Source organism: Chlorocebus sabaeus, chromosome 25 (assembly GCF_047675955.1).
Source record: "Chlorocebus sabaeus isolate Y175 chromosome 25, mChlSab1.0.hap1, whole genome shotgun sequence".
NCBI lineage: Eukaryota > Metazoa > Chordata > Mammalia > Primates > Cercopithecidae > Chlorocebus > Chlorocebus sabaeus.
In genome coordinates, this window is record NC_132928.1 from 59,767,998 (window position 1) to 59,783,067 (window position 15,070).

Consider the following 15,070-nt stretch of genomic DNA (forward strand, 5'->3'; position numbering starts at 1 on the left):
TTCCAACCAAGATAGCCACTCTCTAGGACAGCCCTAACCAGGAAACAACTCAGGTTTGGGTGCATAGTCAGGTGAGACACAGAGGAGGTGAACAAAACATATGAAATAACAGAAGCAGTTTCATTACTTACAGATCCATAAGAAGAGGACAGCATGCCTCATAGGGCTGACGGGAAGGGGGACACACATGCTCAACCAGTGGGAGCGAAACGAGACAGAGAGAGGGACTTGTGGGCCAAAGCCTTCACTGTGGTCCTGGGTGTTACCCAACCAGGTTTCTCTTGAAGAATTCTAATTGGCTGGCTTCAAGTTCCCTGGCATCCCACTGTGACTAAGAGGTGGTTACTGAGGCATATCTGCAAAGTATATGTGGGGTATAGGGGTCAACTGGATGAAGCAAGTAGCTTGTACCTGATGGTTCGATAGGGAGGTGGTCACCAAAGGTGGTCATACAAGGCAGATCTCTGGACTGACCACATAGAGGAAGTGGGAGGAGGCAGAGAACTAGAAACTGTCCAGGGTGACTAAGCCCTGATTCTAGTATGAGAAGGTTAAACCTGTCCTCAGAATGGATAGCGAGGCCTTTGATATGTTCTCCCACCTCTTCATCAAGCATATTGACAAATCCTACTTCACCAACTTGTCTTGCTGTAACCTCCCAGTAGGTTCACCTTGCCCGCTGCCTAGATAGAGCCAATTTATCAGGACAGGAGAATTGTAACAGAGAAAGAATTCACACAGAGCCGGCTGTGTGGGGACCAGTTTTATTATTACTCAAATCAGTCTCCTCCAGCAGTCAGAGTTTTTAAAGACAATTTGGTGGGTGGGGAGGGGCAGTAAGTCAGGGAGTGCTGATTGGTTGGGTCAGAGATGAGATTATGGGGCTTCACTGTCTTCTTGAGCTGAGTCAGTTCCTGGGTGGGGGTCACAAGATCAGATGGGCCAGTTTATCATCTGGGTAGTGCCAGCTGATCCATCAAGTACAGCAACTGCAAAACACCTCAAGAACGGATCTCAGGAGCAGTTTAGGGAGGGTCAGAATCTTGTGGCCTCCAGCTGCATGACCCCCAAACCATAATATCTAATCTTGTGGCTAATGTTGGTAGTCTAGACCCCAGGCAAGGAGGAGGTTTGTTTTGAGAAAGGGTTTTGTCTTTGTTTCAAACTGTAAATTATAAACTAATTTCCTCCCAAAGTTAGTGCAGCCTACGCCCAGGAATAAACAAGGACAGCATGGAGGTTAAGGACAAGATGGAGTTGGTTAAATTGGATCTCTTTCACTGTCTTAGTCATAATTTTGCAAAGGCAGTTTCATTGCTACCTGAATGATTTTCCTAACTTCTCCATCAATCTCCTGGAAGCCTTTCTCCTTAATCAATTTCTTCAACTCTGCCAGACACGTGGGAGCTTCTTCATCAGCAGATGTGGCCTCTCCAGTTACTTTTATGTTTTTCAGTCCAAACCTATTCCTCAATCTGTGTAGCTGTCCTTTAATTGCAGTAAATGGGTTGGTGTGCCTAATTTCAGGGGATCCCTTTCTGAAGTCTTCCCATAGGCTCAACACTTTCTGGCAAAACACACTGTGGTCAGTTGAAACACGTTTTCTATTCATGTCTCCCACCCACAAATGTAATGCCTTTTCCGTCTTTTGCTGTTGCACTTCAAACTACAAAAGTTACAGCCACAGTGCATGACAGGTGCTTACTTAACTAGCACGAATCTTTTTCCTTCTTCACAATTTCATGGATAATTTGTTCTTATCATAGATTTTGGCAACCTCAGCATATGATTCTTTTTCTTTCACCTTTTCATTTAAGGAAGCACTTTACGGCTTCTCCTTGGTATATCCAAACTGTCAGCACCACAATTCCTGTGCTTTACGGCCATTATTAAGTAAAATAAGGGTTACCTGAACATAAGCTGGTGCTCTCTCTCATTATCGCGGCTGTACTACAGGTGCATCTGTTAACCAAGGCAGCTACTAAGTGGGTAATGGGTGGATACGGGGCTACCTGGGACAAAGAGATGATTCGCGTCCAGGGTGGGACACAGTGGATGGCCCGAGATTTAATCGGGTTACTTGGAACGCAGGCGGTTTGAAACTTAAGAACTGTTTATTTCTGGAGTTTTCCATTTAACATTTCTGAACCAAGGTTTGACCACAGGTAACTGACACTGCAGAAAGCATGAGGGGTGGGAGGCTACTGCATTAATATTAAAATTTTCAAATATTACTTTTTGGTAATGAAGTGTAATTCAGGACCCTCCCTCTCAAAGATTAAACGAGATCACCAGGACCTCCGCCAGCTTCAGCCGCTCTGCACGACTCCGCCCTCGCAGCCTAGCCAATCAAAGCTACAGGTTGAGTGACGTCACTCCGCTGAAAGTCCTCGCTAATTCCCGTACTCCTTTTCTCCGCCCTGCACCTCTACTATTTGTTACAAGTGGCCAGCAGCCATTTTGGATTTGGGCGGAAATGAAAGTAAAACTGTGCTGTTAAAAGCTTAAAACTTCAAGTCAAGACAAACTTGAGCATTCGACAAAAACGTCTAGAAAGGGGATATCTTGGTGGACTAACTAGACCATTAGGGCAGTGAGTGACAAGCGGGGACGTCACGGCGCCCACACTCAAGATGGCACTGGCCTGAGACTCACCTGTGCGGCCGCTCTACCTCGGTTCCTGGTTCATTGGCCTCAGCGGTGGCGTCGGAGGGAGGAAGGCGGGCCTTCTGTCCCGTTTCCGGACCCGTCTCTATGGTGTGGGAGAAACCCGGCCCCCAGAAGATTGTGGGTGTAGTGGCCACAGCCTTACAGGCAGGCAGGGGTGATTGGTGTCAACACGGGGGCCAACAGGGGACCAGAGCCAAGACCCTCGGCCTCCTCCCCCGCCGCCCTGCCGCAGGTAACAGGGAGCCCTGCGCTGCGCCCCCAGTCCTTGCAGGACTGCGCTGTGGGGGAAGGGGCCGGGCGGGGAGGAGGCGGCGGGCGCGCGCCCAGCTCGCGGGTCTGCGCTCTGGGTCCCGCGCAGGAGCGAGCTCGGCGCGGCGCCGGCTGCCGGTTGAGCTGTGCTCCTCGCTTCGGAGCAGCCTCCCCTTGCTGATTGTGGGTTGCCCCGTAATCTGCGCTTTGCGGGCGACCCCCGCCGGGTCAGGCGCCCGCGGTCAGAGTTCTCCTAGGCAGCCGCGGAGTCGGTCCTCGCGGGGAGGTGTGGAAGGTGAGGGGCCAGCGAAACGAGAGCGGAGCCCCGGCCCCTCAGTGACCCCACAGGGTCGCGGCGAGCAGGGCGAGGGTGCTCGGCTGGGCGGGTCACTGTCCCGGGGCGGCAGTGCCCGAACCCGGGGGACTCTTGGGCGCGCCAGCCCTCGGGAAGGCGGCCTGATTCTTGATCCAAGACCAGTGCCCGGTCCCCCAAGGCCCAGCAGGCTCCTGTCTTGGCGTAGTGCTTTCTGTTTAGAATAAAGATGAAACATTTTTCGGAAGGGCATATTCAGGAATCCATGTGAAATTCTCGGAGTCGGATCTCGAATTTTGGGGGTCACTGTTACTGCTGTTTTAAGGACCCGTGTGCTTATAAAATGTAATATCTTAAGCTGAAATCATGATTATTTTGGTCCATGAAGACATAATTGTGTATTGCTTGTCAACTAGCAATGCTGGACTGAGTTCCGCAGAGGGGATGTATACCTGAAACAGACGAAAGCGAAGGGCCGGAGTAATGTTACCGCTGGGTACCAGAATATCAGCCAGTACAGTGCGTCCTTAATACAGTGCAAGCCATTATCTTCGGAACTTTCAAGCTCAGGGAGCTAGGACCAAGATAGTCTCGATTAATTGCTGGGAAAAGAAAATATTTGGTAGAAACATTTCCCTAGAGCACAAGGGTTTCTTAGTTGAGTGTATGAGTGCCCTTTGACCTAGACAAGGGTTTTCTTAATCTACAAGCGGTCCAGAAATTTCATGTGCTGGCCAAGTAGGCAAAAGAGTGGAGGGAGATTATTAAAGGGAAGACTGTCAACTCGGTGTTTTTTTAAGAGTGGAGATGCTAACTGCTACAAAATATCTATTCTGTGATACTAGGATAGCCTTTTCTACCTTCTTGTGACTTTTTAATTTCAAAGCTAATGAGCAAGATTTTGTGTTTTCCCCCTCCTCAAAACAACAGGAAAGCATTTGGAAGGCCAAGTGTTTTTCTTACTTTTCAATAAATCAGTTTTTGCTGAAATATCATTTTTAAAGCACTGGCGGGCATGGTGTAATCTCAGCAACTGGGGAGACTGAGGAGGGCGGGTCGCTTGAGACCAGGAGTTCCAGGTTACCGTGAGGTAGGATAGCGCCAATGCACTCCAGGCCAGCAACAACAGAACGAGACCCTATCTCTTAAAAAAAAAAAAAACAAAAACAAAAACAAAAACAAAACTGTTCATATAACAGTATTTGTGCCTCTTTAGATGTATTAGTGTGAAAAATTACTGCTTCAAAACATTCTCAAATTGCAATAATCAGCACACCTTTTTAATTTTCCCCCAATAAAGTTTGCACTGGGGACATAGAATATAATCCTACCACTCAGTATTACACTGATGGTATCAGTGGATTTCTGTCAACGTTAACATGCTTTCAAAACAAGAAAATGGCATCCTTTCCAGTTCTCTCAAGAAATTCAGTCGTCTCTTTTAAATTTTTAAGTGATATTTTTTAAAGTCTTAGACCTAAAATACACTAAGAAAAATGAATTTTAACTACTTCCTAACGCTTTTATAACTTTGTTAATTACTTTATAGTGGAATTCATATAAAATCTAAGGTTAATAGCTATTGCAAGGTCAGTATTCCCACAAGGAAGTATTTCGCTATTTAGAAATAGCTAAGTAAACTAAATGTCCCTTTCTTCTGCCTCTGGTGACTGCCATTCATCTAGCCAGAGCGCTTTCCCTGAATCCTGGTGGTAGTCTTATCTCCCGGGAGGACTAATATTAACACTAAATAAACAGCATGATCTCCTGTCAAGAAGATATCCATTTACATATAGTCCCTTATTCTCTGCTTTTCTCTTATTGTGTGTTGATTTTGGAAAGCTGTGTTTTGTGGCTGAGAGAGAGAAGGAGGTCAGACTAGCTTCAGATACTTTCAAAGTAACACTTCTGTAACTCACTCTTCCAGTCTGGCTGGCTTTTCAGGCAGGAGTTGGAGACCAAGTAGAGTTTTCTGCCTATGAAATGGCAATTAGTTTCAAAGAACATAGACTCATTCAAGCTACCTGAGGGAAAGGGGGCTGGTTATAAGCGTGTCAATGGGATGTTAGGGTATCTGGGTGGAACTGGGTTTGAGGCTGGGCTTCTGGTAATCTTGAGATGGATAGTAGCAATGTGCCCCCTAAGTATGACTAAGCTACTGTCCCAGTGTTTGCTTTTTTAAATTTTCCTACCAACGGACTTCCTCCGTGCTTGACAAATTTCTGACTTCATGTGGCTTTGGTTTGCCATAGCTCCAACTCTACCTCATAGGATCCTTCTGCCTTCAGCTATGCTTCTAATAGGCAAAAATTGTTCTTAGTTCAAATTCCTGGGGGAGACAATGATCTGGCCAGTTTATCTCTTCACTCAGGCCGTGAGACTGATGACTAATTTGTGAGTTGACCGCCCTTTGGCCCAGGCTAGGTACCTGACAACATTAACTGTGCCCAAGAAAAGATGGCAAGATCAAGTGCTAAGCATGAACCTCTCTACTCATCTGGCCAGCACTCCATCTCCGGAATCGAGGGATTAACATCATTGCTTTTACTCATGGTCCCACATAAACTTTTTATTTGTAGTCGCAGTAGAAAGGTGAATGTTACCATAGTTGCCATACTTGGCATTTTTTTAGTCCTGTTTTTTGCTTCTCTGTCATTTTTAAGAAAGATATATTGCCAGGTAGGTAGGAATTCAGTGAATTTGTTACAAAACAGATTTAGTTCTTACTCTCAGAAACAGTTTTAGATTTTGAAAAGCTTCAATTTTAGATGGCTTTAGACTTTATACGTGTGTTTCTTATATAACGATGGCTGTGGATCGGTAGGCATTTTAAATTTTGTTCTAGGCATGTGTTTTGAGCAGCATTACATACCCGGTGTAGAAGGTGTTGTATGGAACTTCACCGAAGTGGGGAAAAATTCCAAGTAGAGGGTCAATGTGTAATGATTATTGAGTTTATATTTGTCCAAAGAATACAGATTTTTAAACAAATTTTGAAAGGCCTACATAGAATTATTGGCGTATTTGTAGCAGTTTGCTTTCTACATTGCCAGAGTTAGTAAGAACTCTATTTTCTAATTTTTATATTATGGTAAAGCCACCACTGAAAACTGACTGCCACAGATTTTTCAGACATACGTTGTTTGGCCTATATAGGTTTAGAAAACATTTGATCCAACATTGAAAAATATGAAGATTTCCACAAAACTATTCAGGCTGTTGGTTCCTCATGATAAGTGGCATGATCTGACAGTTCTGAAACTGCAGTCCTGGTTGGAACTCTGTGATAGCCACTCTCTTCAGAATGAAAGCCTCTCACACTAGGTCCCAGGCACGCATAGTAGGTCCCTGTGCCAAGCTGCCAGTATTGCTGGGGTGCTGCGCATTACCTGTTGTCACCCTGTGAGTTTGTATCCCTGTTGTCAAGAAAGATATGTTTATATTGTAGAAGATTTGGAAGGTGCAGGCAAGTGTGTGTGTATACAATTACCTATAGTCTGACCTTCCACCGCAAACCTCTGTTAATACTTCAACATATATTTTTCAAGTCTGTGTGTATGTATGCATATATTTCTTTTTAAAACAACTTTGAGGTGTAATTGATATAGAATAAATGAAAAAAGTGTACAGTTTTATGTTTTAACGTTTATAATCACCCATTGCCATCATTATAATCAAAATAATGAATATATCCATCTTCCCAAAATTTCCTCATACATCATGATAATCCTGTCTTCCCCCTTGGTCCCTCTAACTGTGCCCCTTCACTAGGCAAGCACTGAAATATTTTGTTGTAGTTGCATTTGAATTCTGTGTATGTGTGGGCCTTTTTTGTTTGTTTGTTTGTTTAGTGTTTGAGATTATTTGAGATGATTCAGTTTTGTGGTTTCCCCTTTTTACTTGGGATAGCCTTGAAGAGTAGTGTGATTGTATTTTTTCTTATGTTTATTGTCATCTGTGTTTCTTCAATGAGCTGTTTTCCTTCCCATTATTGTACTGGTGTTTTAGTGTTTTACTTGGTTTATATGAGCTCTTCATTTGTTAATATGTTTTTCATATTAACAATGTTTTTCAACATATTAACATTAAAACAATGATTTTCATCATCGTTATAAGTATTCTCCAATTTTGTATTTTTTTTTATAATTTTAAGTTATTTTAGACATATAGAAGTTTTATTGTTTTTGAATAATAAAGTTTTACAACATTTTCCTTAGGATATACAAGTGAGTTAGGAAGTATGAATTACTTTATTCTATTTTTGATTGCCTTTCCACTCTGAAAGTTTGTATGTGGTGGTGTTTGGGGAGGGACAGTAACTACATGTGACTACTTAGTAATGTGCATTTTCTCTAGAGTTGTTAGTTGTTAATTAACAACCATTGCTGGTAACTTGCTGAGCATTTACCATTTTTACTGTCAAATGTCCTAATTACGAGGATCAAAGAAACTAGTAGTTTGGGGTGGCTATGTCTGAATATCTCTTGTTGATGTTGCAGATAGGGATTTAATGTTTGAAATTGTTTTCTATTTTCTTTTAGATCTGCTTGGCTTTGAGGAAGAGTGGCAGTACTGCCTCACTGCATAAGGGATGGGATCAGAGAACAGTGCTTTAAAGAGCTATACACTGAAAGAACCACCATTTATCTTACCCTCTGGACTTGCTGTTTATCCCGCTGTACTGCAAGATGGCAAATTTGCTTCAGTTTTTGTGTATAAGAGAGAAAATGAAGACAAGGTTAATAAAGCTGCCAAGGTACCATAATAGGTGACGACTTAATAGTTAGTACTTTTTACTATCTTGTTTTCTTTTAAAAAAAAAATATGAAATTAGTAAAGGTCAAAAGAGGTAAGATGATAAGGAACAGTATTTTATTATTTATGTCCTTTCGAAACATTGCTCTTACTTCATGGGCCTATCTTGCATTTGCATGACATGGTCAGATACCATACTGTAGCCAAAAAACATCATAAAACTCAGTATGATGGCTTTTTTTTTTTCTTTTTTTGAGACAGAATTTCGCGCTGTCTCCCAGGCTGGAGTGCAGTGGCGCCGTCTCGGCTCACTGCAAGCTCCGCCTCCCGGGTTCACGCCACGATGGCTTTTATCATATTTTATTTTTCTGGTGAGAAAGTTAGGGAGACATTTTTATATAACTAATATAAGATATAAGGAGCGATATAAGGAGTTAATCTTGTCTAGCAAAATTCTGTTAAGTATTGACAACATTCTGTAGGCTTCAGCTTCCTCCTGAGGGAAAAGATCCTTGTAGTTCATGCCTTATAATTGCTGCTCCAGGCAGAGGGTGCCAGTGCATTAGCATGCTGTTTGTCACACTCAGGTGACCCTGGCCTCTTATTAGAGAAAAATGATTTTACTGTGGAATATAAGTCAATAAAATAACCCCAATTGTCTTTTTGAATCAGGGAAAATGAAGGCATTAGTTGATGCTTCTTTGGATAGCTAGCACTCAGAAATTTAGTCATTCAGATATATCATCTTCTAAAAAGGAAAATGTAGTTGTATTAGTAAATTAATTCTCCAGTGTTTATTCTGGTAGGCATGCTATTTTCAGGTTGAACTTGATATCTTGATTTTGTTAGAATTAAAATCTCTATTACCTTGAGTCCCTTAGTAATATCAACAGATATGGAACATTGATTTCTATTTTGTAGGACTCTAAATTGTTTCTACTTTTTAACATGATTATAAAGGATTATATTAGTAATGGAATTTTGGTCTTCCATTGGTCACAACAGTTATTTATTTGATGATGTATTTTTGATCAAGCATGAAATTGTTATAAAATGGTTCCTAAAGAAAAAGATGTGTAACAGTTCTCTTGAGATGCATTTCCTAGTAATGCATTGTGGTAAAAAGTATAGCTGGCTCTTTTATTGCTAGGTAATTTTGCTTTTTGGTAGAACCACATTTTTGACTCTTTTTTACATCATCTAGGTATGAAGAATTTTTTATTGTGATTTTACAAAAGACAAAATGCCTTACTTCGCTTTCTTGTTCTTACAGTTCATGTCTAACATGCCTCTTGTTATTTTTATCCAATAAGATTGTGCATATTGTTTTTTATAATAACTTAAACTGACTGTTATCAGCGAGGTACTAGAGATTTATCTTTCTTAGTTTTTTTTTCTTTATAAGATTTTTAAAAAATGGTGTTACCCTTTATGGTGCATGTGCCAAGAAAACCGAATAACCTAGATCGAGTTTTTAAAGGAAAAAAACACAAAGTCCACTCTCCATTTTGGAGGACTTCTGTGCTGAAGGAATTGCGAAACCTGAAAGGGAAGATTTATTCCCCCTTAATATCCATAGATACCCTTTTAAGCCATGTCTGAGTCTTTGCACATAGTTCATCTTTGTCTCTTGGTAAGCCATTCTGTGGCTTTGAAAACCTCATATATGAATTTGGGAAATTTGAAATTGCAACAAAGTGATAACTTTAGATTTTCAGAATGTTTCTCATAATCTTAAAAAACTAGGTCATAGTACTTGAGAAATGTATGGCATTCGATGTGTTAGATTTTAGGAATTTGATGTCCTAGGTATCTGAAATACTAAAACAATATATTTAGCTTGCCTCACTGTCTCTAGAGTTTGGGTTGTTGGCCACACCTTTGGTAGTTTTAACGATTATTTCAAGCAGATATATAGTGTTTTCTGTGGCAGATGTTACTGGATAACAATATATACTTTCTCCACTGTTACAAGTGAAAAACAACAATCATAGTACACCAAGATGAAATGCAGGTATAAGCTCTGGCCACAAAATAATATGAGAAATACTTAGTTCTGTCTGACCATCTCATTTTATCTTGAATTCATCAGCTATAATTAACAGTATAATTTGCTGACTGATGATGATGACTCATATATGTAAGCCTATAAACAATGATAAATTCTAAGCCCGAATTTGATGGCTGTAGTTTGCTGTAATCCAAGTGTTTAATTAGGGCTTTGTGGTAAGTTTATAAAAGCTTATAAAAATGATTCTTGAGCGTCTTTATGCCAGGAATCACATTGGACTATCTAGGAGTGGTATATAGATGCTATATAAGTGCTCTGTTTAGTATTGTTGGAGTCATTATGCTCTTCTCCATAATGGATTCGGGCTGTTGTGGAAGGGTTGCTCAACGTATTTAAGAATGCACATTGTGTGGGCATAACAAGAAATGGGAGAGATGATGGCTGTGCTCAAAAGAGCTTGCATTCTAGTTGGGGAAAGCTGTTCTCCTCTTTCTCATACTGATTTTTTTTTTTTTTTTTTGAAATGGAGTCTCACTCTTCTCCCAGGCTAAAATGCAGTGGTTCAATCTTGGCTCACTGCAACCTCTGCCTCCTGGATTCAAGCGATTCTCCTGCCTCAGCATCCCAAGTAGCTGAGATTACAGGCACGTGCCACCACACTCAGCTAATTTTTGTATTTTTAGTAGAGATGGGGTTTCACCATATTGGCCAGGATGGTCTCCATCTCTTGACCTCGTGATCTGCTTGCCTCAGCCTCCCAAAGTACTGGGATTACAGGCGTGAGCCACCGCACCTGGCCCATGGTTGACTTTTTAAGAAATTATTTTTTGCCCTTCATAATCAGAATGCAGTGCTCTTATGTGGCTCCTGGGCACTATCCACTCAGAAGAACTTCTGAAGTATCCTCCATGCCTCAGATATGATGGACCCACCAGATGGAATGGCCAGCTGCTTGCCCCCACCACACCTTTCAGACTTCACTCTCTCCTTTTTCCTTTAATAATGATAACCATCCAATCTGTTATTCTAAACTAATTATCTGCCAAAATCTCTAGTCTGAGCTCCAGATCTATATTTTCACTTAACTATTGAACATTTCCACCTAAAAGTTTTATCAGTACCTCAAATGCAAGCTCTACACAATGGAATTCTTTATTCCTTTCCCTTTTTACGTTTTATTGTTAGTTTATGATCTAACCTTCAGATAGTGGACATTTACCAAAAAAAAAAAAAAAGTATCTGCATTTTGTCTTAGATTTACATCTTCAGAGAAAAAGGAATAATATTTTTCCCTGAAGGTCCTTGTTCTCTAGTTTAGGCATCTTGGTCATTTTATTATGTTTACTTAACATATTTAACAGCATAAATTATGACTTTGTCCCATCTAAAAGCCTGCAGGTGGATTTGGGCTGTAATGCTGAGTCAGTTAACTTTGCATAGTTCCTAAAGTGAAATAGCAAATCAGAGGCAGATCAGCAATAACAAGTTAAGCCTCTGAGGCTTGAATGAATTCTCTGGATAACTGAATCATAGCTGATTCCTGACAAATGGGAATCATTTATATTTAGGGATAGAATCTCATACTTAAGATCCCTGTTTGGGTGTAGATAAATATCAACATTGATAAATTATATACTACTATTCATATTTAACAGTAAAGGTCCTTACTCAGAATCCTCTTTCAGAGACCATGACCTAGGACAGTGAATGGGATGTAACAGGTATTCAATAACTTTGGGGAAAGTGCTTTCAAGACACTGTCATTCAAAAATAGTCATCTTTCTCTACTAGGGCAAGAGCCATTTATTTGCTCAACTGATGTTGATTGAAAAATATCCTAGTTACCCTTAGCAAGTATGTCTTGTTGCTATTCTTTAGAGCAGCAGAGGCTTGAATCAAAAAATGTTCTATTTGATTCTGAACTGCTAGCCTTTCCTGTGAATCTGTATGCATAATTTATGCTTAATATTGAATGTACCAAAGGAGACTGACAAATAAGGTTCTTGCTAAGTGCCTTGTTCAGAAACATGCAATGAGTTATTTCTTTCTCTCCTTCTTTATTAAACAAACAAGAACTCGCTTTGGATCAAGAAATTTTCTAGGCATTGTAGAGTAAAACAATAAGCAGAAGAGAACATGAAAGATTTGGTTGGAAAATTTTTGAAATTTATTTGAAAATTACTTGAAATGATTCTTAAAATGAAAATATGAGGGAGGCTACGTAATTTTATACAGAAGCCGTAGCTCAAAACACACTTGTAGGCCAGGCATGGTGGTTCACGCCTGTAAGCCCAGCACTTTGGGAGGCCGAGGTAGGTGGATCACCTGAGGTCAGGAGTTTGAGACCAGCCTTGCCAACATGGTGAGACCCCATCTCTACTAAAAACACGAAAATTAGCCGGGCATGGTGGTGGGTGCCTGTAATCCCAGCTATTTGAGAGGCTGAGGCAGAAGAATCATTTGAACCCGGGACACGAAGGGTGCAGTGAGCTGAGATCACGCCATTGCACTCCAGCCTGGGTAACAAGAGCTATACTCCGTCTCAAAAACAAAACAAAAAAATACTTGTAAAAAATTATTCCCAGTTAACTGATTTAACCAACCTGCTAACACAATTTTTGGTTTATCAGGATCTTTGCTGTATTTGTTAGTTTGTAATTGCTACTTAGAGAAATTTTTTCTTCAATATTTTCTTAATTAGTTTTTATTAAATTAACTCAAGGGAAGGTAACAACTTTCTTGCTAAGAATAAATAAATAAACCTTTTTGGAGCTATTCCCAGAGTTGGCAACATTTGAGATTATTATAAGAAAATAAAAGACATTGGAGGCTGGGCACGGTGGCTCACACCTGTAATCCCAGCATTGTGGGAAGCCGAGGCGGGCAGATCACAAGCTCAGGAGTTCAAGACCAGCTTGGCCAACATAGTGAAATCCCATCTCTACTAAAAATACAAAACAATTAGCTGGGCGTGGTGGCGGGTGCCTGTAGTCCGAGCTGCTTGGGAGGCTGAGGCAGGAGAATCAGTTGAACCCGGGAGGTGGAGGTTGCAGTGAGCCAAGATTGTGCCACTGCACTCCAGACTGGGTGACATAGCGAGACTCTGTCTCAAAAAAAAAAAAAAAAAAAAAGGTAATTGGAGAAACCAACCCACTGAGAAGATTTTCCTATGACCCTGCCTGGAAATAGTTTAATAGAGCTTTGAGGCATCTGATAGAAAAACTGTACCAATGCAGGGTATGGATTCTTATACTAGCCCATAGTCTTCCAAGAAGGTGTTTGGAATGTTCAGTACTCACTGTTTATTTGTGAAAATGGCACCACCTGGTAATATCTTGAGGGTTATCTTCCAAATAAAGTATTTTATCACTCTCCTCCCAATATGACTGCTTTACAGGGCTTCCTCAGTGATTGTATAGGGTAGACCTTAGAGCTTTAATATCATGAAATTTCTTTCAGAAATTCGTGGTTTGTAAGGAAAACCACCTTTCCAGCAGTTTCCTTTTGCTGTAATTAAATGATAAAATTATTCAATGTTGGAGGAGTTTTGGACTGTGGATCTCCTGTTACTCATATTAAAATTTTCAAAATATGCCGCATGGGTGGGGATTGGAAAGTCAGGATCTGATAGAGCTGTTCCAGGACCATCTAGAGAAGATATTCCACAGATTTAACCTCCCTTGTTCGGACACAAAATTGTTTCATGCTTGTCATTTCATCTGTGTCTAGTGTCTGCTTAGAAAGTAGGACAAAGAAACCAGGTCAGGAAGCAGGAATATTCCATTGTAGGGATTTCTAAAAGTTGGGGTATCCATACCCAGCGAGTTGTGATAAAAGTTTAAAAGATGTTTAAACGTTTTATTTTTATTTTACTTATTTAGATAGGGTCTAGCTCTGTTGCCAATGCTGGAGTGCAGTGACTTGATCATGGCTCATTACAGCCTGGACCTCCCCAGCTCAAGCGATCCTCCAACCTCAGTCTCCTGAGTAGCTGGGACCACAGGTGGGCGCCACCATGCCCAGCTAATTTTTGTATTTTTTTGTAGAGATGAGGTTTCGCCATGTTGCCCAAGCTGGTCTTGAATCCCTGGGCTCAAGTGATCCACCCGCCTCAGCTTCCCAAAGTGCTGGGATTTCAGGGGAAAGCCACGGCACCCAGCATAAACATTTTCAAGGGGAGTAAATAATAAGTAAAAAGGTAAAATGTAAGAAAATAGAATAAACAAAATTAAAATACTTTGTAAATATGTTTTATATTCATTGATGATCTGTGGCACAGGTGAGCAAACTTACGCCCAGATTAGCTAAGAACGGTTTCTACTTTTTTTTTTTTGGAGACAGAGTCTCGCTCTGTCACCCAGGCTAGAGTGCAGTGGCGCTATCTCAGCTCACTGCAAGCTCCGCCTCCCGGGTTCACACCATTCTCCCAGGTTCACGCCATCCTCCCGGGTTCACGCCATCCTCCTGGATGCTGGTGATGATATGGAGAAAGGGGAATCCTCATATACTGTTGGCGGGAATGTAAATTAGTATAGCCACTACAGAAAACTGTCTGGAGGTTCCTCAAAAAACTAAAAGCAGAACTACCCAATGATTCAGCAATTCCACTACTGGGTGTGTATCCAAAATAAAGGGAATCAATATGAAAAAGAGATATTTGCACTCTTATATTTATTGCAGTATTATTCACAATAGCCAAAATGTAAAATCAACCTAAGTGTCCATTGGTGGATGAATGGGTAAGGAAAATGTGGTGTATATATATGATGGAATACTGTTTAGCCATAAAAAGAATGAAATCCCATCATTTGCAGTAACATGTTAGGACCTAGAGGACCTTATGTTAAGTCACTCCTTACCCCAACTCCTAGGCTGCAAATTGGTACCAGTTCTAGGAACTGGATTGCACAGCAGGAGGTGAGCAGTGGGCACACGAGCATTACCATCTGAGTTCTGCCTCTTGTCAGATCAGCAGCAGGATTAGATTCTCATAGGAGCAGGAACCCTGTTGTGAACTGTGTATGCAAGGGATCTAGGTTGTGCACTCCTTATGACAATCTAACTAATGCCTG

The 15,070-nt window shown here is 41.1% G+C and overlaps 1 protein-coding gene across 4 annotated transcripts in view; it reads left to right on the forward strand.

The window, feature by feature from the left end:
• The first annotated feature begins 2,731 nt into the window (after nt 1-2,731).
• Nucleotides 2,732-15,070, forward strand: part of SCYL3 (SCY1 like pseudokinase 3) — a 71,253-nt gene continuing 58,914 nt past the window's right edge. For 2 of the 4 annotated variants that reach the window (XM_073011805.1, XM_007989564.3), the window contains exons 1-2: nt 2,794-2,902; nt 7,774-7,988. In XM_073011805.1, the coding sequence (XP_072867906.1) occupies nt 7,824-7,988 (165 nt within the window). In that variant the 5' untranslated portion in view covers nt 2,794-2,902; nt 7,774-7,823. Of the gene's footprint in view, nt 2,903-3,036; nt 3,215-7,773; nt 7,989-15,070 lie in introns of those variants that run through there. The other 2 variants (XM_073011807.1, XM_073011806.1) reach the window with 2 other exon arrangements.